We start from the raw sequence: 24,638 nt of genomic DNA, 5'->3' as shown, positions 1-24,638 counted from the left end.
TTTTTTAAATAAATTTATTTATTTTAGTTGGGGGCTAATTACTTCACAATATTGTAGTAGCTTTTGCCATACATTGACATGAATCAGCCATGGGTTTACATGTGTTCCTCCTCCTGGACCCCCATCCCACCTCCCTCCCCATCCCATCCCTCCAGGCCATCCCACCGCCCCAGCCCCGAGCATCTGTCTCATGCATCGAACATGGAATGGTGTTCTGTTTCACATATGATAATATACATGTTTCAATGCTATTCTTCCAGAACGTCCCACCCTCGCCTTCTCCCTCAGAGTCCATAAGACTGTTCTATGCATCTATGCCTCTTATTCTGTCTCATATATAGGGTTATCGTTACCATCTTTAAATTCCATATATATTCATTAGTATCCTGTATTGGTGTTTTCCTTTCTGGCTTACTTCACTCTGTATAATGGGCTCCAGTTTCATCCATCTCAGTAGAACCGATTCAAATGTATTTTTTTTAGTGGCTGAATAATATTCCATTGTGTATATGTACCACTGCTTCCTTAGCCATTCATCTGCTGATGGACATCTAGGTTGCTTCCATGTCCTGGCTATTGTAAACAGTGCTGCGATGAACACTGGGGTACACGCGTCTCTTTCAATTCTGGTTTCCTCAGTGTGTATGCCCAGCAGTGGGATTGCTGGGTCATATGGCAGTTCTAGTCCCAGTTTTTTAAGGAATCTCCACACTGTTCTCCATAGTGGCTGTACTAGTTTGGACATTCCCACCAGCAGTGTAAGAGGGTTCCCTTTTCTCCACACCCTCTCCAGCATTTATTGCTTGTAGACTTTTGGATAGCAGCCATTCTGACTGGTGTGAAATGGTACCTCATTGTGGTTTTGATTTGCATTTCTCTAATAATGAGTGATGTTGAGCATCTTTTCATGTGTTTGTTAGCCATCTGTATGTCTTCTTTGGAGAAATGTCTGTTTAGTTCTTTGGCCCATTTTTTGATTGGGTCGTTTATTTTTCTGGAATTCAGCTGCAGGAGTTGCTTGTATATTTTTGAGATTAACTGTTTGTCTGTTGCTTCATTTGCTATTATTTTCTCCCATCCTGAAGGCTGACTTTTCACCTTGCTTATAGTTTCCTTTGTTGTGCAAAAGCTTTTTATTTTAATTCTGTAGTGGCTTCAACCAGCTTATAATTTATAATCCAGAAAACAGTGCCTTGAGGGTTCCCCTTTCTCTACATCCTTCAGTTCAGTTCAGTTCAGTTCAGTCGCACAGTTGTGTCCGACTCTTTGCGACCCCATGAACTGTAGTACACCAGGCCTCCCTGTCCATCACCAACTCCCGGAGTCCACCCAGACCCATGTCCATTGAGTTGGTGATGCCATCCAACCATCTCATCCTCTGTTGTCCCCTTCTCTTCCTGCCCTCAATCTTTCCCAGCATCAGGGTCTTTTCAAATGAGTCAGCTCTTCTCTTCAGGTGGCCAAAGTATTGGAGTTTCAGGTTCAGCATCAGTCCTTCCAATGAACACCCAGGACTGATCTTCTTTAGGATGGACTGGTTGGATCTCCTTGCAGTCCAAGGGACTCTCAAGAGTATTCTCCAACACCACAGTTCAAAAGCATCAATTCTTCTGCACTCAGCTTTCTTTATAGTCAGTCCAACTCTCACATCCATACATGACTACTGGAAAACCCATAGCCTTGACTAGGCAGACCTGTGTTGGCAAAGGAATGTCTCTGCTTTATAATATACTGTCTAGGTTGGTCATAACTTTCCTTTCAAGGAGTAAGCATCTTTTCATGGCTTCAATCACCATCTGCAGTGATTTTGGAGCCCAGAAAAATAAAGTCTGTCACTATCTCCATTGTTTCCCCATCTATTTGCCATGAAGTGATGGGACTGGATGCCATGATCTTAGTTTTCTGAATGTTGAGCTTTAAGCCAACTTTTTCACTCTCCACATCCTTACCATTAGTTATTAGTTGTGTTTTTAATAATAGCCATTCTGGCAGAGGTGTGGTGGTACTCATTGTGATTTTGATTTGCATTTTCCTGAAGATTAGTGATGTTGAGCATCTTTTCATGTATTTTTTGGCCATCAGTATGTTTTTTAGAAAAATGTCCATTCAAGTCCTCTGCCTATTTTTGGTTGGGTTGTTTGTTTGTTTGTTTTTGATGAGTTATATGATTCCATTTTATATTTTGGACACTAACCTTTTATTGGGTATATCATTTACAAATATCTTCTCCCATTCAGTAAACTACCTTTTTGTTTTGACAAGAATCTATGTATCCAAAGAAGTTTTAGTTTTTTGCAGTCTCATTTGCTTATTTTTGCTTTTTTTTTTTTTTTTGCCTGAAAAGCCATATCAGACTAGTAATAATAATGCTAAAATTTATGTCAAAGATCATAATACCTGTTTTCTCTAGGAGTTTTTTGGTTTGGAATCTTAAACATTTAAGTCCTTAATCCATTTTGAATTTGTTTTTGTATATGGTATGAGAAAGTAAATCAGTTTTATCTTTTCTCTTTAGCTGTGCAGTTTTCCCAACACCATTTATTGAAGAAGCTATCTTTTTCCAATTGTATATTTATGCATCCTTTGTTGTACATTAATTGACCATATAAGTGCAGGTTTATTTCTGGGCTCTCTCTTCTGTTGTAGTGATATATGTGTCTGCTTTTGTGCCAGCTCCATACTGTTTTGATTACTGTAGCTTTGTAGTATAGTTTGAAACCAGGGATTATTATTTTGAACATCTTTTTCAAGATTGTTTTGAGAAAAGACTCTCATCTATCTCAAAAACTTTTATGTTTTCATACCAATTTTAGAATTATTTGTTCTAGTTCCATAAATGCCATTGGTATTTTAATAGGGTTTACATTGACTCTGTACATTGCCTTGGGAAATATGGTCATTTTAACAATATTAATTCTTCCAATTTGTGAGTATGATATATCTTTCCAATTTTTTGTGTTGTCTTAAATTTATTTCATTAATGTCTTACAGTTTGTGATTTTAAGTCTTTTATCTCCTTTGTTAGAGTTATTCCTAGGTAATGTATTCTTTTTGATGCAATTGTAAATGAGATTGATCCTTAATTTCTTTTTCAGTTAGTTCCTTGTTGGTTTGTAGAAACATGACTTGTGATTATTAATTTTGTATCCTGCAATCTTACTGAATTCATTTATTAGTTCTAATAAATTTGGTGGCATTTTTAGGATTTTCTCTATATAATATCATGTCATCTACAAACAGTTTTACATCTTCTTTTCCATTGGATACAGTTCATTTCTTTACTTGTATGACTATTATAGCTAGGACTTCCAGTGTTCAGTTGCTAAGTTATGTCTGACTCTTTGCTGTCTCCTGAACTGTAGCTCACCAGGCTTCTCTGTCCTCCACTGTCTCCTGGAGTTGCTCTAATTCATGTCCCTTGAGTCAGTGATGCTATCTAACCATCTCATCCTCTGTTGCCAGCTTCTCCATTTGCTTTCTGTCTACACAGCCTCAGGGTCTTTTCCAGTGAGTCAGTTCTTTGCATCAGGTGGCCAAAGTATTGGAGCTTCAGCATCAGTCCTTCCAGTGAATATTCAGGGTTGATTTCCTTTAGGATTGATTGTTCTGATCTCCATGCAGTCCAAGGGACTCTCAAGAGTCTTCTGTGAACAGCACCACAGTTCAAAAGCATTGAATTGTACTCAGCCTTCTTTATGTTAAAACTCTCACATCTGTACATAACTACTGGAAAAACCATAACTTTGACTATATGGACTTTTGTCAGCAAAGTGATAGCTCTGCTTTTTGAATACTTGTCTAGATTTGCCATAGCTTTTCTTCCAAGGAACATGCATCTTAATTTCATGATTGCAGTCACCATCTTCAGTAATTTTGGAGCCCAAGAAAAGAAAATCTGTCACTGCTTCCACTTTTTCCCCTTCTATTTGCCGTGAAGTGATGGGATCAGATGTCACATTCTTTGCTTTTTGAATGCTGAGTTTCAAGCCAGCTCACTCACCTCTTTCATCCTCATCAAGAGGCTCTTTAGTTCATCTTCACTTTCTGCCATTAAAGTGGTATCATCTTCATATCTGAGGTTGTTGGTATTTCTTCCAGCAATCTTAATTCCAGCTTGTGATTCATCCAGTCTAGTGTTTTGTGTGATGTACTCTGCATTTAAGTTAAATAAGCAAGGTGACAGTATACAGTCTTGTCATACTCCTTTCCCAATTTGGAACCAGTCAGTTCTTCCATGTCCATTCTAGCTGGTGCTTCTTGACCTGCATTTAACTTTCTCAGGAGACAGGTAAGGTGGTCTGGTACTCCCATATCTATAAGAATTTTCCAGTTTGTTGTGATCCAGATAGTAAAAGGTTTTAGTGTAGTAAATGAAGCAGAATTAGATTTTTTTTTTTAACTCCCTTGCTTTCTCCATGATCAGGTAAATGTTGGCACTTTTATCTCTGGTTCCTCTTCCTCTTCAAAACGACTTATAATACTGTATTCAATAAAAGTAGTGGGATGGGGCATCCCTGTCTTATTCCTTATCTTAGAGGAAATGCTTTCAACTTTTCACCATTAACTATGATGTTGGCTGTAGGTTTATCACATATGACCTTTATTATGTTGAGGTATGCTTCCCCTGTCACCTACATTGTGGAGAGTTTTTTTTTTTTTTAACTTTTTAATTTATTTTTTATTGAGGGATAAATGCTTTACAGAATTGTGTTGATTTCTGCCAAACATCAACATGAGTCAGCCATAGGAGAGTGTGTATCATAAATAGATATTGAATTTTGTCAATACCTTTTTCTGTATGATTTCTATTTTTCACACTATTAATATGTATCATATTGATTGCTTTGCAGGTACTGAAACATTCTTATACTTTTCAGACAAATCCCACTTGATCATGGTGTGTGATCTTTATAATGTATTGTCAAATTCTGAATTCTAATATTTTGAGGATATTTACATCTGTTTCCACCATTGATAATGACCTGTAATTTCCTTTTTTGAGTGGTGTTTTTGTCTTGTTTCAGGGTGATGCTGGTGTCCTAGAATGAGTTTGGAAGACCCTTCCTTCCTCTTTGATATTTTGTAATGGTTTGAGAGGGATAGTTATTAAGACTTCTTTAAATATTGTTAATATTCATCAGTAAAGACTTCTGGTCCTGTTGATTAAATTTCATTACTGGTAATTTCTTTTTTCATATTTTATATTCTTCTCAGTTCAGTCTTGGGAGATTATACATTTCTAGGAATGTATATTTCTTCTAGCTTATATATTTTATTGGGATATAATTGTTCATCATAATCGCTTATGATCTTTTGTATTTTTATGGTGTTGATTATAACTTCTTTTTAATTTCTGATTTTATTTGGGCCCTTTCTTTCTTGATGAGCCTGGCTAAAGATTTTTAAATTTTGTTTATCTTTTCAAAGAACCCGATGTTATTTTCATTGATCTTTTCCAGCTTTTTTTAGTCTTTGTTCCATTTATTCTGCTCTGATCTGTATGACTTCTTTCTTTCTACTAACTCTGAGTTTGTTTATTCTTTTTCTAGTTCCTTTGGGTGTAGATTAGGTGGTTTATTTGAGAATTTTGTTCCCTGATATAAGCTTCTATTGCTGTAAACTTCCCTCTTAGAACTTCTTTTAAGTTACCTCTTAAAAAAGTTGCTTCCCATAGATTTTGGATCATTGTGTTTCCATTTTCTTTTGTCTCCAGATGTTTTTAGTTTGATTTCTTCAGTGACTCATTGGTTATTTAGTAGCATATTGACTAGCCTCCACATACACATATTTTTGTTTTTTTACAATTTTCTTCTCTTGTGGTGATTTTTTTGTGATACGAAGAAATGCTTGATATGATTTCAGTCATCTTAAATTTATTTAGACTTGTTTTCTGGCCTAACATGTGATTGATCTGTCCTGGAGAATGTCACATGTATACTGGAATGTGTATTCTGTTGCTTTTTGATGGGATCTTATATATATCCACCGTTTAATTTGTTGTTTAAGGCTAGTGTTTCTGCATCGATCTTCTGTCTAGATGATCTATCAGTTAATGTAAGTGAAGTTGTTACTGTTCCCTACTGTTATTGTGTTGCTGTCAATTTCTCCCTTTATCTTTGTTAGTATTTGCTTTGTGTATTTAGGTGCTCCTATCTTGGGTACATAGGTATTTGCAATTGTTATATCTTCCTGGATCAATCCTTTCTTCATTGTGTAATATCCCTCTTTGTTTTTTGTTTAGTCTATGTTTGAAAGTCTATTTTGTCTGATAAAAGTATTGCTACCACAGATTTTGTATGGAATACTTTCTCCATCCCCTTACTTTCAGTTTGTGTGTCTTTATATCTGAATTGAGTAACCTGCAGGCAGCATATGTATGGGTTTTGTTTTTATATTCATTCAGCCACTCTGTCATTTGACTGAAACATTTAGTCCATTTAGATATAAAGTATTGATAATTACTGATATGTATGTACTTATTTCCATTTTGTTCATTGATTTCTGGTTGTTCTGTAGGTTCTTTTTCATTCATTTAATCTTTTGCTCTTTTCCATTGTGATTTTATGAGTATCTTTAATATTATTCTTGAGTTTGTTTCTCTTCTTTTGTGTTGTATTACATGTTTTTGGTTTGTGGTTACTGTAAAAATGTATGTGCATGCTCAGTAGCTCAGTTTTGTCTTTATGACCACAAGGACTGCAGCCTGTCAGGCTCCTCTGTCCATAGAGTTCTCCAGGCAACAGTACTGGAGTGGATTGACATTTCCTACTCCAGGGGCTCTTCCCAACTCAAGAGTCGAACCTGCATCGCCTGTGTCCCCTGCATTGGCAGACAGATTCTTTACCACTCAGCAACCTGGAAAGCATAAAACGTGTGTGTGTGTGTAAAGTCATATATATATATGTGTGTGTGTGTGTATGTATTACATATGATTGCTTTAGTTGATTATCTCTTTGATTCAAATGCTTTCTAGCAACCCTACAGTTTTATTCTCCCCTATATTTCTAATGTTTTGACATATTTTATAAATTTTGGGGTATCCCTTAACTACTTTTTGTGCATCCCTTAACTGCTTAACTACACTCACAGTCAAGTGTGACTCAGTCTCTTATTGGGACACTGCTCCTTTCTCCTGGCTCCTGGTGCACACAAGGCTTTGTTTGTGCCCTCCAAGAGTCTGTTTCCCCAATCCTGTGGAATATCTGGAATCAAATCCCACTGGCCTCCAAAGTCAAATTCCCTAGGGGTTCTGAGTCCCTTTGCTGGACCTCAAGGTTGGGCTTCCCTCATAGCTCAGTTGGTAAAGAATCTGCCTGCAATGCAGGAGAATCAGGTTCGATCCCTCGGTCAGGAAGATCCCCTGAAGAAGGAAATGGCAACCCACTCCAGTACTCGTGCCTGGAGAACTCCATGGACAGAGGAGCCTGATGGGCTACAGTCCATGGGATCACAGTCAGACACGACTGTGCAACCAATTTTCACTTTGACTTAACTACTTATTGTGGATATGATTTTACTACTTTTGTTTTTTAACTTTCCTACTAGTTTTATAAGTGCTTGATCCACTGCCTTTACTATGTGTGTGCCTTTACCAATGAGATTTTTCCTTTTGTGTTTTTCATATTTCTAGTTGTGCTCTTTTCTGCTTACAGCATTCCTTTTCACGTTTCTTATAAAACTTTTTAGTGGTCTTTTTGGTTCAGTTCAGTCACTCAGTCATGTCCGACTCTTTGCAACCCCATGAACCGCAGCATGCCAGACCTCCCTGTCCATCAACAACTCCCGGAGTTTACTCAAACTCATGTCCATTGAGTCAGTGATGCCATCTAACCATCTCATCCTCTGTTGTCCCCTTCTCCTCCTGCCTTCAATCTTTCCCAACATCAGGGTCTTTTCCAATGAGTCAGCTCTTTGCATCAGGTGGCCGAAATATCGGAGTTTCAGCTTCAACAACAGTCCTTCCAGTGAACACTCAGGACTGATTTCCAGTCCCCTATAATGAAAAGGACATATTTTTTGAGTGTTAGTTCTAAAAGATCTTATAGGTCTTCATAGAACTGTTCAACTTCAGCTTCTTCAGCATTCCTGATCGGTGCATAGACTTGGATTACTGTGATATTGAATGGTTTGCCTTGGAAACGGACAGAGATCATTCTGTCGTTTTTGAGATTGCATCCAAGTACGGCATTTCGGACTCTTTTGTTGATTATGATGGCTACTCCATTGCTTCTAAGGGATTCCTGCACACAGTAGTAGATATAATGGTCATCTGAGTTAAATTCACCCATTCCAGTCCATTTTAGTTTGCTGATTCCTAGAATGTTGATGTTCACTCTTGCCATCTCCTGTTTGACCACTTCCAATTTGCCTTGATTCATGGACCTAAAATTCCAGGTTTCTATGCAATATTGCTCTTTATAGCATCGGACCTTACTTCTATCACCAGTCACATCCACAACTGGATGTGTTTTTGCTTTGGCTCCATCCCATCATTCTTTCTGGAGTTATTTCTCCACTGATCTCCAGTAACATACTGGGCACCTACCTACAAAATTCATGGGCTGATGTTCAAATTTGAATGACAGCCTTGCCAAATGTTCTTACTTGTAACTTTTCATTTTATCACTTTGAAATATTGTGCCACTGTTCTCTGGAGTGCAAAATTTCTGCTGAAAAGTTAGCTCAGAGTCTTATGGGTACATAACTATTTGCTTTTCCCCTGCTGCTTTCAAGATTCCTTCTTTTCTTTAATTTTTGCCAAAAATTGGTGTGAACCTCTTTGGTTGATCTTGATTTGGATTCTTTGTGTTTCTTGGACATGGATGGCTGTTTTCTTTCCCACATTAGACGAGTTTTCATCTATTTTTTCTTCATTTAAGTCCTCAGCCACTTTCCTTCTCTCTTCTCCTCCTTCTGTGACAATTGTAATGCAAATTATGGTATGATTGATGACTAGAATTGTCTTAAACTCTCATTTTGTGTAACTCTTGTGTCTTTTTTTCAGTTCGGCTTAAGTGGTTCCAACTACTCTGTCTTCCAGTTCACTGATCCCTTCCTCTGTATCAGCTAATCTGTTGACTCCTTCTAGTGTTTTGTTTGTTTGTTTGTTTTTAGCTATTTTATTAGTTCTGTTTGATTCCTCTCTATGCTTTCTAACTCTTGTTAAACTTCTCACTGGTTCATTCATCTTCTTCTGTGTTCCTTGAGCATCTTATGCCCATAATCTTGAACTCTTATCAGGTAGATTGCTTGTCTCCCCTTATTTAGTTCTTTTCTGAAGTTTTGTTTATGTTTAGAACATATTTCTCTCGTTTTGCCTAACTCTTTTTGTTTACTTCTATGTATTAGATACATTGGTTACTTTTCCCAGTCTTGAAGATGTGTACTTATGTGGGTAATATCCTTTGAGGCCCAGCAGTACACTCTCCTCTGATCATGAGAACTGTGTGCTCTAAAGGTGTGCCATATCAGATCTACATGGCCTGGTTGACTGCCAAGTGCTGCCTCACGTGATGGCTGCCTGCTCGCTCGTGGACAGAGCTAGGTCCAGGTGCAGCTGGTTGAAAGGTCCAAGGGTCACATGCCTTAGCCAGCTGACTGGTAGACAATGCAGGTCCTAGTAAGACTGGCTATGGGACCTCTAGTGAATGGAGCAGGTACCAGGCCCCTGTTGGGAGATGATGGGTCCTAATGAGGCTGGTCATATAGCACAGATGGGTCCCAGGACTATTGCCAGCTCCCTTGTGAGCAGGTCATCCCTCAGTACTAACAACCTAAAAGGAGGACTCCAAAATGGTACTTGCCAGCATTGGTATCCTTGTAGTAAAACAGGCCTCCAAAAGTGGCTGCCACCATCATCCCCATCCCCAAAGGGAATGCCAGTTGCCTCCTGTCTCTCCAAGAATCTCTCCAAGATGAACAAGCTGGTCTGATCCATGCTTCTTTCACCTTACTGCCTCTGTGCTGGGCCTCAGAACATATATTTGCATGTGCCTTCTTAGAGCAAAGTCATCATTTCCTGCCACCCTCTGTTTCTTCCATACGTAGCCCTGCTAACTTTCAAAGCCAGATATTCTTGAAGTTTGTCTTCTTGGTGAAGGACCTTTCTGGCTGGGAAGCCTAATGTTGAGCTTGGACCTTTTTCTCCTTGGGAAGAATCTTTGCAGTTGTGATTATCCTGTTGTTTATGGGTCACTGACCCCAAGGTGAGGCTCTAGACTATATTACATCTCTTTGTCTCCTACCCATCTCATTGTGGCTACTTCTTTCTGTCTTTAGTTAGGGAAAGTCTTTTCTGCTAGTCTTCCTGTCATTCTCTTAGTTACCCTGAAAATAGTTTTAATTTTGGTATGTCCATGATCAAGGAAGGAAGCCTGGGGTCTGCCTTCTCTACCATCTTAGCCGCATTCCCTAATTTTGCATTTTTTTTTCTCTCAGTGTTTCTTTTTGGATGGTTTCCTTTTCTGAATATATATTAATCTCTTCCCCTTCAATGTGAACTCTACCATTAATGCACCAATTGCACTGCTTATCTCACACATTTAAAATTGATTTGGGAACTTTTTATATCTTCTCTGTCTCTTGTTTATCTTATAAATATTTGGAATTCAGTTATTGTTTGTTTTTAATTCAAGTGTAGTTAATTTATAATGATGTATTAGTTCTAAGTGTACAGAAGTGATTCAGTTTTATATATATATATATGTCCCTTGGACTGCAAGGAGATCCAATCAATCCATCCTAAAGGAGATCAATCCTGGGTGTTCATTGGAAGGACTGATGTTGAAGCTGAAACTCCAATACTTTGGCCACTTCATGTGAAAAGTTGACTCGTTGGAAAAGACCCTAATGCTGGGTAGGATTGGGGGCAGGAGGAGAAGGGGACGAAAGAGGATGAGATGGTTGGATGGCATCACCGACTCGATAGACATGGGTTTGGGTAGACTCCGGGAGTTGTCGATAGACAGAGAGGCCTGGCGTGCTGCAATTCATGGGGTCACAAAGAGTCAGACACGACTGAGCAACTGAACTGAACTGAACTGATATATATATATATTCATGTGTATATATAAAGTCTTTTCCAAATTCTTCTCCACTATAGATAATAAGAAAATACTGAATATAGTTCCCTGTGCTATGCAGTAGGTCCTTGTTTACCTATTTTATATATAATAGTGTGTATATATTAATATCAAACTCTTAATTTGTCTCTCTACCCATTGCCTGCTACCCCCTTTGGCAGTCTTTAATTTTTTTTCTGTGCCTGTGAGTTTATTTCTGCTTTGTAAATAAGTTTATACGTATTGTTTTTTAGATCTCACATATAAGTGATATATATTTGTCTCTGACTTATTTCACTTAGTATGATAATCTCTAGGTCCATCCATGTTACTGCAAGTGGCATTGTCATTCTTTTTATGGCTGAGTAATATTCCATTTTGTGTGTGTACACACATATTGTTTCTTCTTTATCCATTCACCTGTCAATGGACATTTACATTACTTCCTTGTCTTGGCTATTGTAAATAGTGCTGCAGTGAATGTTGAAGTGAGTGTATCTTTGTTAATTAGTTTTCCCTATATATATGCATAAGAATAGGATTGCAGGATCATATGGTAACTCTATTTTTAGCTTATTTATTTTAATGTATCTTTAAGTTTAACATCTGTATCATTTCTGGGTTATTTTTGATTGATTACTGTCTTTATGGTTCATATTTCTGTGCTTCTTTATATGCTTGGTATTCCTTGATTGGATGCCAAATATTGTGAACTTTTTATTGTGTGTGCTGACTATTTTCATCTTTGTATAATACTCCTTAGCTCTTTTTTCTTGGATGTAGATAGGTTTATTTGGAAATGGTTTGATTTTTATAAGTCTTGCTTTTTAATATTTGTTAGATGGGAATAGAACCATATTGAATCTGGGACGAGTTATTCATCACTGTGCAGGCAAGACCCGTTTTAGTACTCAATGCCCTATGACTTAATGATTTTTTTTTTTTTTTTCGGTAGCCTCATGAGAATAAGCATCATAGATTGATGCCAATTTTTTTTTTCTTGATTCCTTTGGGATGGGCCTGTCTTTGGTCTTGGGTAGTTTCTCACATAAAAGTCATATATGTACTAATCCATTCTCTTGCTAACTACTCCTCTAGGGAATTCTCTGAGGATTACTGGGGCTCTTTCTTTGTGCAGCTGTCTCTTTTCTGGCATATCCAGTGTCAATATTAGTCCAGAGATATACAAAAAGAAGCCAGATTTCATGTATGATATTCTGTTTATATGTGTTTGACCTGAGTGACTTTTGGTAAAGGAATTCTCCAACTGAAGATGATTTAAAATTGCCTAAAATCGCAGGAGAGCAATACATTGAGATGATATCTGATCTGAAACTGGATACCCTGAAGGTGTGCAATGAGAAAAACTGCATCTAAGGGTTAAATATATTTTACCTGTTTGACAATATATGAAAATTTACCCATTACCACCCTCCCAAATTTATGTTCAGAATAACCTTACAAGTCATAGGACAGGAATGACTGCTCATTTCCAACATACTGTCACATTTTAAATATTTATTTGTATCTTTAAACAGCAAGTTGATGTTAACCAATATACTTGTTTAATATTTTAGAAACAAGCTCTTCTAGAGAAAAAAATGGCTTATCATTTACAAAAAATGCAAGAAAGTGGCATTAAAAAAGAAGATATGAGGAAAAATACAAATGATTATGGAGAACAAGATGGACTATATTATGAATGTGAGCATATTAAGATCTAATGTAGCTATGTAGAAAGTGTTTGACTATATATTTATGTAAAAAGTTCTTGTGCAAAACAATTGCTCATGCTTGCTGTCTGCTTTGTACCAGGGCAGGATTCTAGGAATTTCCCTATCACAGTTCAAGTTGAAATGTAGACATATATATAAAAATTAAAACAAACTAAAATAGCCTTGTCAAGTGATTCAGCAGAGAGTCATGCCTATATTGCAGTTCTAGCCAACTTCCTATACTTAAAATATGTTTTGCGCACAGTTCAGTTTAGTCACTCAGCCATGTCCAATTCTTTGCGAACCCATGGACTGCAGCACACTAGGCTTCCCTGTCCATCACCAACTCCCAGAGCTTACTCAAACTCATGTCCATTGAGTCAGTGACACCATTCAAACATCTCATCCTCTGTCATCCCCTTCTCCTCCCACCTTCAGTCTTTACCAGGATCAGGGTCTTTTCCAAGGAGTCAGTTCTTTGCATCAGGTGGCCAAAGTATTGGAGTTTTCAGCATCCGTCCTTCCAATGAATATTCAGGACTGACTTCCTTTAGGATACACTGGTTGGATCTCCTTGCAGTCCAAGGGACTCTCACAAATCTTCTCCAACACCACAGTTCAGAAGCATCAATTCTTCAGTGCTCAGCTTTCTTTATAGTCCAACTCTCACATCCATACATGACAACTGGAAAAACCATTGCTTTGACTAGATGGACCTTTGTTGACAAAGTAATGTCTCTGCTTTTTAATATGCTGTCTAGATTGGTCATAGCTTTCCTTCCAAGGAGCAAGCGTCTTTTTAACTTCGTGGCTGTAGCCACCATCTGCAGTGATTTTGGAGCCCCCCCAAAATAGTCTCTCACTGTTTCCATTGTTTCCCCATCTATTTGCCATGAAGTGATGCCATGATCTTAGTTTTCAGAATGTTGAGTTTTAAGCCAACTTTTTCACTCTCCTCTTTCACTTTCATCAAGAGGCTCTTTAGTTTTTCTTCACTTTCTGCCATAAGGATGGTGTCATCTGCATATCTGAGGTTATTGATATTCCTACCAGCAATCTTGATTCCAGCTTGTGGTTTATCCAGCCCAGCTTTTTGCATGATGTATTCTGCATATAAGTTAAATAAGCAGGGTGACAATATGTAGCCTTGACATACTCCTTACCAGATTTGGACCATTCTTTTGTTCCATGTCCAGTTCTAACTGTTGCTTATTGACAGGTATACAGATTTATTAGGAGGCAGGTCAGGTGGTCTGTTATTTTCATTTTTTTAAGAATTTTCCACCATTTGTTGTGATCCACACAGTCAAAGGCTTTGGCATAGTCAATAAAGCAGAAGTAGGTGTTTTTCTGGAACTTTCTTGCTTTTCCGAGAATCCAGTGGATGTAGGCATTTAGTCTCTGTTTCCTCTGCCTTTTCTAAATCCAGGTTGAACATCTGGAAGTTCACAGTTCACATAATCTTGAAACCTGGCTTGGAGAATTTTGAACATTACTTTACTAGCATGTGAGATGAGTGCAGTTGTGCCGTAGTTTGAAGATTCTTTGGGATTGGAATGAAAACTGACCTTTTCCAGGCCTGTGGCCACTGCTGAGTTTTCCAAATTTGCTGACATATTGAGTGCAGCACTTTCACAGCATCATCTTTTAGGATTTGAAATAACTCAATTGGAATTCCATCACCTCCACTAGTTTTGTTCATACTAATGTTTCCTAACAGCCACTTGACTTCACATTCCAGAATGTCTGGCTCTAGGTGACTGATCACACCATCATGGTTATCTGGGTCATGAAGAACATTTTGTATAGTTCTTCTGTGTATTGTTGCGACCTCTTCTTAATATCTTCTGCTTCTGTTAAGTACATGCCATTTCTGTCCTTTATTGTGCCAATCTTTGCATGAAATGTTCCTTTGGTATCTATAATTTTCTTGTAGAGATTTCTAGTCTTTCCCATTCTATTGTTTTCCTCTATTTCTTTGCATTGAATGCTGAGGAAGGCTTTCTTATCTCTCCTTGCTATTCTTTGAAACTCTGCATTCAAATAGGTATATCTTTCCTTTTCTCCTTTGCCTTTAACTTCTCTTTTTTTCTCAGCTGTTTGTAAGGCCTCCTCAGACAACCATTTTCCTTTTGGCATTTCTTTTTCTTTGGGATGGTCTCGATCACTGCCTCCTATACAATCTTATGAACCTCTGTCCATAGTTGTTCCAGCACTCTGTCTACCAGATCTAATCCCTTGAATCTATTTGTCACTTCCACTGTATAATTGTAAGGGATTTGATTTTGGTCATACCTGAATAATCTGGTATTTTCCCCTACTGTCTTCAATTTATATCTTAATTTGGCAGTAGGGAGTTCGTGATCTGAGCCAGCTCCTGGTCTTGTTTTTGCTGACTGTATAGAGATTCTCCATCTTTGCCTGTAAAGAATATAATCAATCTGATGGGCCCCGCCCATCAGAACAAGACCTAGTCTCCTCCTCAGTCAGTCTCTCCCATCAGGAAGCTTCCATAAGCCTCTTATCCTTATCCATCAGAGGGCAGACAGAATGAAGACCACAATTACAGGAAACAAACCAAACTGATCACATGCATCACATCTTTGTCTGCCTCAGTGAAATTATGAGTATGCTGTGTAGGGTCACCTAGGATGGATGGGTCATGTTGGAGAGTTCTGACAAAACGTGGCCCACTGGAGAAGGGAATTGCAAACTACTTCAGTATTCTTGCCTTGAGAATCCCATGAACTCTATGAAAAGGCAAAAAGATAGAACACTAATGATGAACTCCCCAGGTTGGTAGGTGCCCAATATGCTACTGGAGATTGGTGAAGAAATACCTCCAGAACGAATGAAGAGATGAAGCCAAAGCAAAAACAGCAACCACTTGTGGATTTGACTGGTGATGAAAGTAAAGTCCGATGCTGTAACCAGCAATATTGCATAGGAACCTGTAATATTTTGTGCTACTGAAGCTAAAAATTTGTAAATAATTGCTATTACCTATCAACATAATGTTCTACTATTTTGTCAGCCATAAAGAATAGATAGTACAGAAGAAAAAAAAAAACAGATGAAGGAAAGGAGGAAGTAGAAAAAGAGGAAAAAGAGGGAAGGGAAGAAAAAGGAAAAAAGGAAGAAATGAAGAGAAGTTAAAGGAAGGACTTCAGGTCATTACTATGTTATGCCCAATATCTACCAGCTTCTTCTTATTTCTAACATTATAAGACTATAGTAATATTTATTAAATTAGTGATATTAAAATTTATTGATCAGAATAAAAATATGTAGTTTTTTAATTATCTGTGAGTATATGTATCAGGGAAAAACATAATCTTACATGAGTTATCACAGCATCCCATCAATCCTGTCTCTGTCCCAACAGTGCTGTTTCTTGGTGAGAGCTTCCCTTTGTCACTCCAGTAGATTACTAACTAGTCTCCATTGGCTCTTATTTTTACCTGCCTCAAATCCATTTTTTATGCTATTACATAATTATATGTAAAGGTCTGCTCTGATAGTTTCTTCTCCTGGCCCCCAAACTTAAAGATTCCCGTTAACCCTTAAATGAAGCTCAGACTTCTTAAGCAACCATTCATCACCATCGAGGGTTAAACTTAAACCTAACTTTACTTCACATTACCTCCTTGAAGCAGGTGGATATGATCTAGGGGTGATATGCACCAAAACTGGAGCCAAACTGCTGAAGTTCAAGTCCTTCTTTATCATTTTCTAGCCTTGTAAATAGGTTATACAAATTATTTAACATCTTTGAATCAGCTTTATCATCTGAGAAGATAATACTCCTAAATCCCATAAAGAGCCCAAAAGTTCTAGCCCATAGCAAGCATTCAGTTAATTGTCTAATCAAATGAGACTACTGACCTTTCCTAAAACACAAGTTACCATTTATACTTCTGTGCTTCTCTTTATCCAAGTTTCTAGCCTGGAATGCCATGTTTACTGTTCATCTATTCAAGTCCTACAATTCTTTAAATCTTCACCATAAATGACACAATAAAAAAAATCTTTCTTGATGTCTGTATTTGGAAGATACCTCTGCTTTGAACCCTCTAATACTTTGTGTTATTCTTAATCCATGTATTCCATATTTCACACTATCTTAATTACCCATAATATTGTAACTCCCACATTTGTGTTTCACTGAGTACTAAGTACTGTGTGTATGTGTCTGTGAATGTGGTCAAGAAGACATTTTAAACAAATTGTTACCTCAAATCTCCTCTTTTGAGGAAGTGGTATATAAATTATTTTATCTAGGTGACAAATTGAGTTATACCTCTATAGTAATGTTGTCATCTTCCAAATAGCTTCCAGAGGGACAGAGAGAATAAGAGAGGAAAGGAATATTGGGTGAACCTGATCTAGTTAGAGGAAAGATCACTCTCATATGTGACAATTTTACTGAAAAAATATTGAGCACACATGCTATGAAGTTCCTTTGTCCTCCTAATTGGTTAGAAGCAGGAATTATAATTTCCGTTTTTACAGAGAAGGAATATGTATATGGTTACTTATGCTAATTTGTGAGGCACATTCAAGAGTTGCAGTTGTCACTGTGGGCTAGTGGGTCTCCAGCCAGTAGCTCTATTGGCATCTCATCTCTATAAAAAGGAAATAGTAAGTTACAGTTAATAACCCAGATATATTTATATTTCTTCTTTTCTGTCAGAAGAAAATTCTATCCCTTCAAGTATATCTTTTAACCTAAAGGGATAATATTTGAAGAGTAATCTCATTTCACATTTCTTCTTGTTTTCCAATACATCTCCCAAATGCTGAATATAATTAGCATGTAGGCTCACTTCCTATATGGTATGATAAGAGAATCTATCTTGGGTAATTCTGTCAACACCATTATTAAAAATAAATGTTTTGTTGCATTTTAAAGCTTTTTCTCCAAAGAAGAAAAAGAAGAATAATGATGACATAAAGGTGGTTTATACTGTTGCTGACCAGAAACCAAACAGAGGAGCATATGGTAATTTAATATTATAATAAGAAATATTAAGTAGTATTTTTAGGGAAGACTAAATTTGGATGGCTTTTTTTGGGGGGGGAGGTGCTTAAATACAGATAATTCCTCTATTCCTTTTTGTCAAATGACAGATTTAGGGTGATGCTTACAAACAATGATACAACTCTATTTCTTCCAGAATTTTATCTTTAATTACTAATTTAGTATTCTGGCCTTATATCATCATTTTAGAGAAATTAAATGGTTTATTGCTGCTGAATGAACAGAACGTGAAAGAAAAAATTGCAAGATAATTTTTATATTGCTCAAAATGATTTTTGAAAATTCTGAAGTGGATCAGAAATTAAGTACATTCATTCAGCCCACCATGGACTCCAATGAAACATCACTTTATTATTTATATCATTCTGTGTTACTTCATGTTGTCTGTTAGAGCTCATTGGATTAGACCAGGAACCCAAATAACAGCATCAATATCCTCCAAATAATACACTATCAAAAGTATGACTATTTTCAATTCAGCAATATGAATTCTTCTCCCATATTAAATTTCCAAGGAAAAATTAAGTATAAAAATTAAATCCATTTGCATTTATCAGTTAAATTCTAAATAAAATGTTTAAAATCTTTCTTACCCAAAGGTGTAATTTCATTACTCTCATAAAGTCTCTAGGGTGAAACAGGATTGAGCTAAGGCTGTCTTCCACTCAGGACTACTGTAGTTTACTTAATTCAGCTCTAAACTTTGTGGGTCCCATTTTTAAAATCCAAAGTTTTTTTTTTAATAAAACACCAAAGAATTACTTACAACATATACAATTATGACAATACAAGCCACGTATCCACTAACTAGAGACAATAAAACTAAATTCTCAGTTTCTGAAGCAGTTATCCTATGCAGAATGGTTTTCTAAAACTCTAGTGTGTAATGCAGGTTAGATTCATCTTAGAAAGAAAAGAAATTTAGTCATTTAGTCATGTCTGACTCTCTGTGACCCCATGGACTATAGCCCACCAGGCTCCTCTGTTCATGGAATTATGCAGGCAAGAATGCTGGAGTGGGTTGCCATTTCCTTCTCATTGATATCAAAATATCTCAGTGATATTGGAGGAAAGAATGGTAAATGGAAAGTACTATTTTCAGCCTCACCAAGGTACCGGTCTATCTGTGACAGTTCTCCAGGTATCAAAACTATAAATTTAATTAAGTATAACTGAAAGACAAAGATGAATTCTAAAACTGTATTAATGCTTTATCTGGGGGCAGTGGGGAGGTACTATTTCTATTTTCCACTCCTAGAGATTGGCATGTGAATCATTCTTTTTTATGAACTTTAGAAATATAGAGTAGTGATATCACAATTATATATTAAAAGTGTTCCTCTCTCTCATTCACCATAATCAAACCTCCTTACTTTGCCTCTCATCGTTGAACTGATTATGAACTCCATACAGTGTAATAGCCTTTCCACTATTATGGGCAGTTTTCTCAACATTTTGTAATTGGGAACAATCCAAGCAGAGTTCAGAGGTCAGAATTCTCTACAGTTCCTGCTTCTTGTCTCTATATTTTCACATTCTCAAAAAAAGATCTGGAGGTAATTTATTTTGGTTTTTAAATTACTTTAAAGCAAAATGGAATGGTTTTATGTAATTGCATGAGTTTTAACACATATGAAATTGTGTGACTTCTATCACAATCATAACATTTCCAACATTCCAAAAATGTCCTTTGGCAGTCATGCATTCCTTCCTCCCACTGATAAGCCCAGGCAACCACTGATATGTGGTCCATCATTACAGTTCTTTTTCCTTTGGAAAATGTCTTATAAATGGACATTTTGATAATTGCTCCTTTCATTCAACATAGTGCCTTTGAAATTCATTCAAATTATTTCATTTGTCAGTAGTTTACTCCTTTTTATTTCCATTGTGTGTATGCAATGGATTTATTTATGCGTATATCAGTTGAAGAAAATTTGATTGTTTCAAGTTTCGGTAATTATGAATAGAAAGATCAGAAGTATACATTAAGTATACATTAAGCTTTTTGTGTGAACAAGGTATTATTATTGTGTATGTTGAAATTTATAAAGAATTGCCTATTTCTCAGAGTAGCTATAACATTCTGTATCCTCCGTTAGTAATGCATGAGAGATCTATTTGCTATGCATCCTTGCAACCATTGATATTATCAGTAATTTTTATTTTAGCTATTTAAATAGATGTAATGGTATATCATTGTGGCTTTCATTTGTATTTCCCTGATGTCTAATGATGATGAGTATTTTTTCATATGCTTTTTGCCTTTTGTAAATTCTTCCTGGTGAAGTAGCTGTTGAAGCCTTTTCCTCATTTTTATTTGGACAGTTTTCTTACTATTGAATTTTTAAAATTACTAATGTATTCTGAATATAAGTCTTTTTCAGGTATGTGATTTGAAAATATTTTAATCTGTGACTTGCCTTTCAATTTTCCATTTCTAATTATTCAGTTCTTTTGCCCATATTGCACTATCTTTGATTATTGTAGCTGGTTATTGTCTTAAAATGAAGTAGTATAATTTCCCAGTTTTTATGGACATTTTAATTCATTTGCCTGAGTATAAGTTTTATACTCAGCTTTACATCAATAAATATGCCAGAATTTTTGAATGAAAGAGAAATAAATCTTTACAGGGTCTTCCAGTCCGTAAACATGGTATTTCTCCCTATTTGTTTAGGTCACCCTTGATTTCTTTCAGAAGTGTTTTTTAGTTTTCAGCTTAGAAATCTTGTATATGTTCTGTTATATTTATAAATAAGTGCTTCATTTTTGGTACTATTATACATGGTATTTTAAAAATTTGATTCCCAGTTGTCCGTGGCTATTGTTTTTACTATATCTCTTTGTACAGATATTTTAGTGGTTGTTCAAGGTAATAGTATACTTACTTAGCTTGTCACAATCACCTCTGACTAGACATTCTACCTCTTTATGTAAAATGTAAAGTGTAAAATGTGGAAATCTTACCACTATATATGCTTCCTTATTCCTCTCCCCTTTGTTATTAGGTACCTTATATATTACATATACATACACCAAACACCCACTCAGACAAAGTAATCATTATTTAAATAACTAAATAGAGGTAGACAGTCTATTATATTTAGTCAAATAATTTACATTTTGGTTGCCTTTTAACTCCTGATGTTTCTGGTTATTTTTATTCTTTTTATCTTAACTTTTTTTTTCTATTGGAGTACAGTTGATTAACAAATTTGTGTTAGTTTCAGGTGTACAGAAAAGTAACATATACATATATCTATTCTTTTTCAAATATTTTTGATGTGAAGAAATTCTTAATTCAGTACAATAAAATTTCACATTTTTATTATAGTTTGTATATTTTGTTACTTTTTCAGGCTCATTTGTATGAATTCTCTTTGATTTGAAAAATTATTAATCTTTTGCCTTTTTGTGGGAAATATTTTCATCATTTTGTTAATGCCATTTTTTAGCCTTTCTTATTAAACATTTCAAACATAAGCAAAAACCAACAGAATACTTATGTGCCTCTCTTTCAATTTCAACAATTCATGGACTATTTTGTTTTGTCTGTGCGCTCAACTTCTCCCTGGTGGCCTATTGTTTTAAAGCACATCACACACATTATTTCATCCATCAGTATATTATTATGTACCTAAAAGATAAGGATTATTTTTAATGCATAACCACAATACCATGATTGCATTACACAAATGAATAAGTCATTAATGTAAAGTGAAAGAAAGTGAAGCCACTCAGTTGTGTTCAACTCTTTGCAACCCCATGAATTGTAGCCTACCAGGCTCCTCCATCCATGGGATTTTCCAGGCAAGAGTACTGGAGTGGGTTGCCATTTCCTTCTCCGGGGGATATTCCCAACCCAGGGATCAAACCCAGGTCTCCCGCATTGCAGGCAGATGCTTTACCATCTGAGCCAGCAGGAAAGCCCTTAAAGAAAGTCCTTAATGTGATCAGACATTAAATCACTATTCAGCTTTCCAGTAATCTCATAAATATCACAATAATATTTGGAAGTTAGTTTGAATATACATTGACAAATTTTGCAATAGTTTGTATATCTTCTGAGTCTCTTTTAATCTATGGATTCTCCTTCCATATATCCCTCTTCTTCCCTCCTTCCCTTCCTTGTAATTTTTCAAACTACAGATGATTTGTTTCAGAAACTGAATTGCTTGCCTTGTTGAGCTCCTCAGTGACTGAACTTTTGCTGATTGCATCTATATGGTGTATGTTATTTCTTCTGTATTTCTAGTAAAGTATTAGTTTATTTACTTTCAGGCAGGTTCTTTAGCAAGGTTGATTCATAGATGGTAGTGTATCTTTCTATCAGGAAGCACCATAATATTGCATTGTTTTTCTCTTTGTGATATTAACAGCCATTTGTGCTCAAGGCCTGATCCATGAATTAATTATAGGTTTCAAAATTGGGTTATTTTAATTCTATCATCTCTTCTTTATAAATTAGAATAGCCTAATAAAAAGAAATTTACCCTCAACTTCTGATTGGTTACATTGTGATACAGGTATTTAAGAAAAGCAGACTGATGCTTAATATTTTAACATTTGTTAGTTTTCAAAATAATGAATTATTTCAGTAGCATCTTCCAGGCATGTGTGCTATGTCGCTTCAGTCATGTCCAACTCTTTGTAACGCTATGGACTGTAGCCCACCAAGATCCTCTGTCCATGGGATTGTCCAGGCAAGAATACTGGAGTGGGTTGCTATGCCCTCCTCCAGGGGATCTTGCCAACCCAGAGATCAAATCTGTTTCTCTTGCATTACTGGCAGTTTCCTTCATTACAGGTGGATTCTTTACCCACTGACCTACCAGGGAAACTGCCCATATTGCTCTTACTGTGCTTGTTTATGCTGAAATTGTGACAGCTCTAGCAGGTGAGAGCCCTTTCAAGATAATTCCTGAGTCCTTTTTGATACAACCCTATTGATTCTTGTTAGCTTTCTTGTTAACTGAGAAGCTTCTCCTGTACACATTCAGTTGTTTTCAACCAGTGAGTTTCATTGGCATCTTTGAAAAGATGAAGTGATATATATAGTTGGACCTATTTCTGGACATACTCTTTTGTTTCATTGGTCTGTTTGCCCTTATGTGAAAACAGTATTCTATTAATTACTGTAGCCTTATAATGAGTCTTGAAATTTGGCAGTTGGAGTTCTCCAACATTTATTGTTTTTCTAGGTTAACTTGATTGTGCTAGGGCCATTGCATTTCCATAGAAGTTTTAATTTTTAATTGAAGTATAGTTTATTTACAATACTATGTTTGTTTCAGGTGTAAAAATGATTCAGGGTTTTTTGCAAATTATATTGCATTATAGGTTATTACAAGCTATTGAATATAATTCCTTGTGCTATACAGCAAATGCTTGTTGTTTTATCTGTTTTATGAATATAGTTTGTATCCATTAACCCTACACTAATTTGTCTCTCCCTTACTCCATCTCCCCTATGGTAATCATGTTTGTTTTCTAAGTCTGTAAGTCTGGTTCCATTTTGTAGAGATTCACTTGTATTACCTTTTAGAGTCCACATATAAGTGATATCATAAGTATTTGTCTCTATATGACTTACTTCACTAAGCATAATATTTTCTAGGTCCATCCATGTTACTGCAAATGGCAATGTTTCATTCTTTTTATGACCACATAATATTAATATTCCATTTTGTGTGTATGTGTGTGTATCTTAAGCCAATCATTTGTTGATGGGCACTTGGACTATTTCCATATCTTGATTATTGTAAATAGCAGTGCTGTGAACATTGGCATGCATGTATCTTTTCAGCCCTCCAGTTTCTACAACAGTCATTTGGAATTTTTGTGGGTTCACCTTTCATTTCTTTTTCTTGCTGGCCAGGACTTCCAGAACAGTGTTGAACAAAAAGGTGATTGTGTACATCCTGATCTTGTTCTAAAATTTAAGGCTAAGTGATCAATAGAAACTAAAATATTAGCTCTAGAGATTTGAAGATAACTTTTATCAAAGGAAAGACATATCCTCTCATACTCCCATTCACTAAGGTTTCATCATGAATGGGTGTTGAGTTTTCCCATGTTTTTCCTTGCATCTTGGAGATAATCATCTAAATTTCCTCCTTTTTGCTCCTACTGTGGTAAGTTACTTTGACTTATTTTTGAATAATAAACCACCCTATGTTCTTGGGATAAGCATCACTTATTCATTATATATTATTTTTTAGTATATATTGTTGCTACTGCTGCTGCTGCTAAGTCGCTTCAGTCGTGTCTGACTCTGTGCGACCCCATAGAAGGCAGCCCACCAGGCTCCCCTGTCCCTGGGATTCTCCAGGCAAGAATACTGGAGTGGGTTGCCATTTCCTTCTCCAGTTCATGAAAGGGAAAAGTGAAAGTGAAGTCGCTCAGTCGTGTCCGACTCCCAGTGACCCCATGGATTGTAGCCTACCAGGCTCCTCCATCCATGGGACTTTCCAGGCAAGAGTACTGGAGTGGGGTGCCATTGTTTTCTCCGATATATTGTTAGATTCAGTTTACTTATAATTTTTACATCTTTTGGCATGGGAGGATATTGACTGAGTTTTTCTTGCAATGTAATTTTTATATGATTTTTATATCTGAGTGATTCTTGTCTCAAAGTATGAGTTAGGAGATGAGTTCACTCCTCTTCATTTTTCTGGATGAATTTGTGTAGAATTAGTGTAAATTCTTCCTTTGGTATGTCGTATAATTCAGAAGGAAAGTCATTTGAGCCTAGAGTCTTCTTTGTGGAAATGTTTTAAAGTACACATTCCATTTATTAAATAGATATGATATTCTTCA

At 36.3% G+C, this 24,638-nt stretch overlaps 1 protein-coding gene across 1 annotated transcript in view; it reads left to right on the top strand.

Moving 5' to 3' along the window:
* The window catches only part of FSIP2 (fibrous sheath interacting protein 2), a 130,664-nt gene that overhangs the window by 21,414 nt on the left and 84,612 nt on the right, over positions 1–24,638 (top strand). Inside the window, exons 8-9 of the mRNA XM_081581062.1 lie at positions 12,638–12,764; positions 17,688–17,777. Coding sequence (XP_081437188.1) covers positions 12,638–12,764; positions 17,688–17,777 — 217 coding nt within the window. The remainder of the gene's footprint in view (positions 1–12,637; positions 12,765–17,687; positions 17,778–24,638) is intronic.

This window comes from Giraffa tippelskirchi, chromosome 3, assembly GCF_054371585.1.
Source record: "Giraffa tippelskirchi isolate mGirTip1 chromosome 3, T2T-mGirTip1v1.2.pri, whole genome shotgun sequence".
NCBI lineage: Eukaryota > Metazoa > Chordata > Mammalia > Artiodactyla > Giraffidae > Giraffa > Giraffa tippelskirchi.
Note: the sequence above shows the minus strand (reverse complement) of the source record. Positions and strands in the feature narration are given on the sequence as shown.